General features: G+C 56.9%; 1 protein-coding gene across 2 annotated transcripts; it reads left to right on the top strand.

The window, feature by feature from the left end:
• Positions 1–1,262: 1,262 nt before the first annotated feature.
• Positions 1,263–6,075, top strand: ZNF526 (zinc finger protein 526). Of its 2 annotated transcripts, none has more exons than XM_012533589.3 (3): positions 1,263–1,417; positions 3,213–3,313; positions 3,403–6,075. In XM_012533589.3, exon 3 carries the CDS (start codon positions 3,420–3,422, stop codon positions 5,442–5,444), a length of 2,025 nt encoding a protein of 674 aa, XP_012389043.1. In that variant the 5' UTR covers positions 1,263–1,417; positions 3,213–3,313; positions 3,403–3,419; the 3' UTR covers positions 5,445–6,075. The 2 variants fall into 2 exon arrangements, with proteins under 2 accessions (XP_012389043.1, XP_033286764.1); XM_033430873.2 differs by lacking the exon at positions 1,263–1,417 and adding an exon at positions 1,452–1,657.
• Positions 6,076–7,694: the final 1,619 nt, after the last annotated feature.

Below are 7,694 nucleotides of genomic sequence, written 5' to 3'. Positions count from 1 at the left end.
GACCACAATCACGACCGTACTGGCTCCGAGTAGCACCCAGGTCCCTTATGATCCGGACTTGGACTCCCCTCCGTTAGACTGCCCCTTACTTCTTTTGGAGACCTACATCCCATCTGTGCCATCTCATGATCTCGACTGCAATCCTTCCTCATCCAACAGAAATCCCCCATCTATAAGTTCCTTCCCCAATCAAGACCAAGACTCCCTCATCTCATCTTAGGAATCAATACCTCCTTCCTGATTACAATAGGCCCCTCCATCTCCACTGTGCACCTCCTGATGGCGTCCATCAGGACTCCCCCATTACACGCAGACTCCCCCCTCAAGGAACTCTTAACGCCCCCCCATAACCCCTTCCAATCTCTGCCCTCGAAGGTCACGGGGACTCCCAATAGCCCCTCTTTAAGCTGCACCTGCCAGTTTCACTCTGGCAAGAGCAGGTCTCTATCAGGAGATTTGGCATTAAGGCTGCATGTCTGAGCACCGCCACCCTGCCCCCCACTTACGTGACTCAAGGTCAGGGCCCGCTCGTGCCTTGAAACAAGGCCCCTCCCCGGACCTGTTCCCACCCCCGGAATTATCACCCCTTGGGAGGCGGAAGGTCTGGGTCGTGCCTGGCACTGGCTCAGCACTAGCTCTGCTTGGGCTGAGGCAGTGACCTCCTAAGAGTCCCTTCCCCTCTCCCTGATGGCAGTTGTCACCTATTGAAACCCAATCCTGGGCCGGACACACAGTAGGCGCCCAATAAGTGAATATCATTAAATCAACTAAAGAGGGTGAGGGAAGGGAAAGCAATTTTACAAACAGGGAAGGACTATCTATGTCCATGTTAGATAAGTTAAAGTGAGCATCCACGGTGTATCAGGCCCTGTGCTGACTGCTTTTACCTGTTTGATTTCATCCAATCCCCTCAACAGCCTTTGAGGTGGACGTGATTCAAGCCCATTTTACATAGGAGTAAAAGTGAGGCCCAGAGAGGGGAAGTACCCCAAGTATGCTTGACTCCAAAGCTGTGCTCTCAGAGATGCTCTGTGTCTTTAGCTATGAAATGACAGTTCTGTCAAGGTCTCCCGCCCCCCAGTCCACTCCATGATCCTTGCTTTCCAGTGATGTTCACTTATCTCCACTTAACTTTCAGACTTGGCGGAGGAGCGGCCCGGGAGAACTGCGCAGGCGCTTCTCCGAGCCCGGAGCCCCGCCTACAGGGCACAGTTGTGTGCGTGGAGAAACTCGCCGAGCCCCGCCTAATCGTCCATACGCAGGCGCAGGAGCGCGTGCCCTCCGCTTTCGGCTCTGATTGGCCGCCGCGGGTAAGGGCAGCGTCCAATGGGAGGCGTGGATAGTTAGGGGGTCCCACACGCCTGGAGCTGAGGGTCTGTGTCAAGAGCGGCGGGGCTGCAGGAGGCGAGAGAGACGGGTGAGGGCGCCGCGGGGCGGGCCGGGGAAGAGAGAGCTGGGCTTACGGAGAGGGCGGAGGGAGAACGAGGGGGACTCCGGGGGTCGAGGAGCTTTGGGGCCTGCGCTAGGGCGGGAGCGACGCGGCGTGGAAAGAGAGTGCTGCTTCCTCTGTGCCCTGGACCGTTGATAGAGCGCCTGAGGTGTTCCGGACCCTACGCTCGAGCTCGCCCGGCCCCCACCGTTTGCAGGGAACTCTCAGGTTGCGTAGTTGATAAGTCTGGTCAGAGAAAAGGGATGTGTCTCAGGAAAGTTGAACTTCCAGGGCCCTGGTGGGTTCTTTCCTGGAAGGACTTTTATTGGTTTACTGTATAACAAAAACCCATCCGTTCCCCCAATAATTCACAGTCCAGGATTGGGAAATGGGGAATGCAGACTAGGAAAGTCCAAATATCGGGTCCTTCGGGCCATCTTCTAGACATTTACTGGTTGCCTATTTTGCGTAAGCCTTGCGCCAGGCACTGGGCCTCGCTGGAGGGGAGTTCTCTGTGGGGAGTGGTGCTGTGAACGATGCAAAGCTGAAGTGTCAGGCCTCTGGTTGGCTGTTTCCAGGAAGGTCCGTTATTGAATGGCTTTTGTGTGCCAGGGCCTGAGCAACTCAGAAATTAGTGAGGGAGTTGGAAAGTTTAGCTCTTGGCCTTTCTGCGAATCATTTACTTAAGAGCATTTACTGGAAAGCAGCTGATAGCAGGGCCCTGTGCTGGGCCTCGTTCTTGTGGGAATTCACAGTCTAATAGGAGGGCTGGTCTGGTGGGAAAAGTGGAATGTGCACAAGGACAGTTAAACTCTCGGGGCCACACTTCCTGGAGGGAGCATAATTCATTCACCAAATCTTCTCAGTGCTTATTGAGACCCCTGGGAGCTAGCTACACATGAGCAACTTTTGTGTGCAGAGCTGGAAGCTGAACTCCACCTGCCCTCTGGCACTAACAGATGAGTTGAAGAAGAGATGGAGGTGGTGGGGATTATATCTGGAACATTACTGCTTAGGCCTGCATGGGCGGCAGTCATTTGCTGTAGGGACTCTGGGCCCCTGTTGTGTGAAGGGGTCTGCGTTAGGTTGAGCCCACACCTGTAGAGGGAGAGATGGGGCACGTAGAGGAAGTTCAAAAGTTAAAATCCCTGTCCTTGGTCAGTGGCTTTGTTGGTGACAGCAGCCCCTACAATAAATCAGACCTGCCCTGCCGGCAGGCTCAGTCTGGTGAGAGGAGCACAGACTCTATCCCAAGTTCATGATATTTGCTATGATGGAGGTGGCACGGTATACTGTAAGAACCCCAAGGAGGAGGGAGTGGCCACCACCCTGTGGATGTAGAGTTTGCTAGAAAAGAAGAGAGAACTTCGTTGGCAGAAGGAATAGCAGCATCAAAGACTTAGGGTTCAAAAACAACATTTCTGGAGAATTACAAGTAATGGTTCTATCTAAGCTTTACAAAGTACCAGGGACTGTGTGGTCAGTACTACTTTTAGTCCATTTCACAGATGAGAATGCAGTCTCTGCGAGATGAAGTAAGTGGTGGAGCTCAGATTCAACCCAAGGGCAGTCTTGTCCAGAGCCTATGCTCTTAAACACCTTGCTACATCTTTCTGTGTACAAGTAGATAGAGGAAAGATGCTGCACAGAGAGGAAACTGCACAGGCCAAGGCCAAGAGACCCCAAAAGACACATTCTGTTCTTGGAAAGGGTGTGACCAGCCCTCTGGGTAAGGAGGGTGGCATCAGAGGCCAGACTGAGAAGGGCTGTCTCTCTTCTGCAGATACCTGGCTGCCATGGGGTGCAGTTCAGCTACAGGGTCACAGGCTCACTGAAGACTGAGATATAAATATTGGATCCAGACTTGCTGATTGTTAGAGGCTGGTGAGTGATGGGATGGGCAAGGGAACTCCTGAGACATCCCCCCTCCCCTTGAGTTCCAGGTCTCACTAGGCACTCCCTTCTTTCTCCAGGTACTGCCTTTTGCACAATGGCAGAGGTGGTGGCTGAGGCAGCTGAAGTGGCTGAGATGCCAACACAGATGTCACCAGGGGCAGTGGAGATGTCAACACCGACGTTAGGGGAGAAAATGGAGATGTTAACGGAGGTGACTGAGATGACACCTGGGGAGGCCCTTGCCTCATCCCTCTTCTTCCAGTTCATGTGCTCTGAATGTGGCAGCCTCTACAACACACTGGAAGAAGTCCTGTCACACCAGGAGCAGCATGTGCCCACTGTCACAGAGGAGGAGGCGCTGACCACCCAGGACACTGGCCTGGAGCCGGAGCTGGTGCCAGGCACTGAGGATGGGCCTTTCCAGTGCGGTGAGTGCAGCCAGCTCATCCTCTCCCCCAGCGAGCTCCTGGCCCACCAGGATGCCCACCTGCGGGAGTCTGCAAGCCAGATCCAGTACCAGTGTGGAGACTGCCAGGAGCTGTTTCCCTCGCCTGAGCTGTGGGTGGCTCATCGGAAGGCCCGGCACCTTTCTGCTGCTGCAGCAGCTAAACCTCCGGTGCCGCCTCCTCTGCCTCCCCTCCCCTCCCCACCTCCACCCCCTGCTCCACCCGAAGTCAAGATGGAGCCCTATGAGTGTCCTGAGTGCTCTGCCCTGTGTACCACCCCTGAGGAGTTCTTGGAGCACCAGGGCACTCACTTTGACTCCCTAGAGAAAGAAGAGCGCAATGGGCTAGAGGAGGAGGAGGAGGGTGAGGATGAAGAAGATGACGACGAAGAGACAGAGGACGAGGAAGAGGCAGCAGCAGAGGTTGGTGATGATGCTAAGGGAGCTGACAAGTCCACAGCCAGCGAGGCCCAGGGCTGTGGGGATTGTCCTCAACGCTGCACCTCAGCAGGGGCACGCCGGTGCCACCGGCGGGCATCCCGTGGCCCAGCGTCAGTGGCTCACCCCTTCCACTGCAGCCAGTGCCAGCGCAGCTTCAGCTCGGCAAACCGGCTTCTGGCTCACGGGCGGGCCCATGTTGGTGGCACACACGAATGTACGACCTGCTCCAAGGTCTTCAAGAAAGCAGCCTCACTGGAGCAGCACCTGCGGCTGCACCGCGGCGAAGCCCGCTACCTCTGCGTGGACTGCGGCCGTGGCTTCAGCACAGAACTCACGTTGGTGGCCCATCGGCGGGCCCACACCGCCAACCCACTGCACCGCTGCCGCTGCGGCAAAACATTCAGCAACATGACCAAGTTCCTCTACCACCGGCGCACTCACGCCGGCAAGAGTGGGGCACCTCCCATGGCGGCGGCGGCGGCGGCAGCCGCCTCCCCGGCTCCTGCCGAGCCCACGCCCCCCGTGCTGCCCCCTGCCCCACCTGCCCAGCTGCCCTGCCCGCAGTGCACCAAGTCTTTTGCCTCCGCCTCCCGGCTCTCCCGGCACCGGCGTGCGGTCCATGGGCCCCCTGAGCGGCGACACCGCTGTGGTGTCTGCGGCAAGGGCTTCAAGAAGCTGGTCCATGTGCGCAACCATCTGCGGACGCACACGGGCGAGAGGCCCTTCCAGTGCCATTCCTGTGGCAAGACTTTTGCTTCTCTGGCCAACCTCAGCCGCCACCAGCTGACCCACACGGGTGTGCGTCCCTACCAGTGCCTGGACTGTGGCAAGCGCTTCACGCAGAGCTCTAACCTGCAGCAGCACCGGAGGCTGCACCTGCGGCCAGTCGCCTTTGCCCGTGCGCCCCGCCTCCCCATCACCGGTCTCTACAACAAGAGCCCCTACTACTGCGGGACCTGCGGCCGCTGGTTCCGTGCCATGGCGGGCCTGCGACTGCATCAGCGGGTCCACGCCCAAGCTCGGACGATGACACTGCAGCCTCCCAGATCACCCCCTCCTGCCCCGCCCCCCGAGCCTCAGCAGACTATCATGTGCACCGAGCTCGGGGAGACCATTGCCATCATCGAGACATCCCAGCCACTGGCACTTGTGGACACGCTGCAGCTGTGCCAGGCGGCACTGGGGGCCACTGAAGCGAGCGGGCTGTTACAGTTGGACACGGCCTTTGTGTGACACAGCTGAAGAGCAACAATAAAAGAGTTTGGTTGCAGAATCAAGTGTGGGCACCTCTGGGGAGAAAGGGGGCCACGCCCTGGCAAGCCACTCTGGCGCCCACCGGGTGCCAGCATTCACCCACCCTGGCCTCTTACACACTCACTCCTCAGAATGGCCCCACCAGGCGTCACCTTTCTCTGCCTGAGGGGACGCTGAAGCTCTGAGACACGATATGATGTGTCCCGGTCACCCCACTGCGTTGCAAAGCGGGGTTCTCCAAGGCTCTTTGCATCACCCTGGTGCCCAGCAACATCAGGTAACCTTTCCTGAGCCCCAACCATGTGCCAGCTCTGCTGGGCCCTGTCACATACTTCTTCACATCCTCTGCTTGTCCCCCCAGCCCTAGCCTTCTCTGGACTCTGGGCTCCCAGGACTTGGCTCTGCCTGGTGGAAGAAGGCACTTGACTTCTCTGGGCTTCCTTGATCTCACTTTTGACAACGTGGAGGGCAATCTGTAGGTACCCCGGTATTCAGCTGCAGGTGGGTGATGTTGGAAACCCAGGAATGAGTCAGACGTGGGCTCTGCCCCAGGAGCCACGCAGTGTGGTAGGAGGAACACCCACAAATACAGATGGCCTTGCTCTCTGAATGTCTTGTTGATTTATTCAGCCTGGGTGTTCTAAGGCCTCCCTCCCGTGTGCTGGGGGCCAGAGACGAATCAGGCCTCTGCCCTGCCCAAGTGGGGGCAGATGGATCTCAGCCCCAGGACCCTCAGAGCTGCAGCGGGGATGTGCAGGGACAGTAGGATCCCAGAGCAGGGAACAAACCTCCATGGTAGATCAGGAGTCAGAGACTTCCTAAAGGAGTTAATCTTCGAAGAAAAAGTAGAAATCTGCTAGTGGAAGACGAAGAAAATATTCCAGGCAGGCAGCACCGCAAGGAGGGTGAGTTCTTGCTATACTTGGAGGTCGTCCAGTTATTGACAGCTACAGTAACAGCAAACATTTGACTGCCCGGCCGTGGCAGGCACTGCAGTTAGCACTATACATGTATAATGATCTCAGCAGGCCTGTGAGGTGATCTCAGTATTATCCCAAGTGAGAAAACGGGGACAGAGACTCACCCAAGATCTCATAGCTGGGCAGAGGCATTGGCCAAGATTTGAATCCATGGGGTCCTTTTAGCCCATATCTGTAACTGATACAGCTGTGAACTGACTGTGACCTGAAACCACTGCAGGGGGCGGGGGCTCAGAGGAGGAGTCATGGTAACTGGAGGAAAAGTGAGCCATTGTCACAGAGCAATTGGGGTTTAAGGGGCCTCAAAAGATAAAATGTCTTGGCAACAGGAAGGAATCCCCAACCTTTTCAAAGGTTACCTGGGCTGACAATCCTTCCCTCTCCAAATGAAATTAGGTGATTTATGGCAGGTCCATCGGGAAGGCTTGTCTCAGGCCTCTGCAGACCAGGGTACTCAGACAGGTGCAGCAGGACGTGGCTGCAGCTGAGCTGTCTGGGAGGGAGGCTGGGCAGAGGAGGGGCGACAAGGCAGGGAAGGAGGGAAGCCTAGACCTGGGAAGGCCTTGAAAGCCAGGCTAAGAAGTTGGGGCAGTGTGGGGGATGGGATGGGGTGAGGGTCATAGGTGGGGTTAGGGCTCCCTGGCATCAGGGTCGGGCAGGAGAAACGAGATGGTCCAGGAAGTAGAGGATGGGGCCAGACCTGGGCAGAGGCCATGGGGGTGGGAGGAGGGTGTAGGACACCCTCAGTGACCTCATGGCCCACTGGGTGTGAGCAGCCGGAAGGGGTCCCCAGGAGCCCGAGGTTAGCCCCTTGTCCAGACCAGCCCTCCTTCTCTTACCCAGTCCACTTGCTCTATGTGTTCATCCTACAAACAAGGTGACATCTGGATGGCGTTGAGCAGGGCGGGCCAGGGTTTGCTCTGGGCAGTATACAGATGCCCCTGGGGCTTGCCTACGCAGACAGCGGAGCCCAGATGCTACAGAACAGTCCCCGAACACCCTCTGGGATATGTTCAAAACTCTTCTCCCTTTTTCTTCACAAATGGAATCCAGTGGAGGACACGTCAGTTGCTCCTGTCCAGGCTCCCTTTTACTTCTAGGGCCTCCTGCCCTCGCCTACCATTGGCACCATGTGGAGGAGATGCCATTTTCCTCTGCCCATGGCCCCACCACCTGGCCCCAGCATGTTTTCAAAGCAAGAGAAAAAACCATACTCTCTGCGACAGCCTTCCCAGGGTTGTCACTTCCC

Source organism: Orcinus orca, chromosome 20, assembly GCF_937001465.1.
Source record: "Orcinus orca chromosome 20, mOrcOrc1.1, whole genome shotgun sequence".
NCBI classification, from domain to species: Eukaryota; Metazoa; Chordata; class Mammalia; order Artiodactyla; family Delphinidae; genus Orcinus; species Orcinus orca.
The sequence above is the reverse complement of the archived record's forward strand: the minus strand, read 5'-3'. Positions and strand labels throughout refer to the sequence as shown.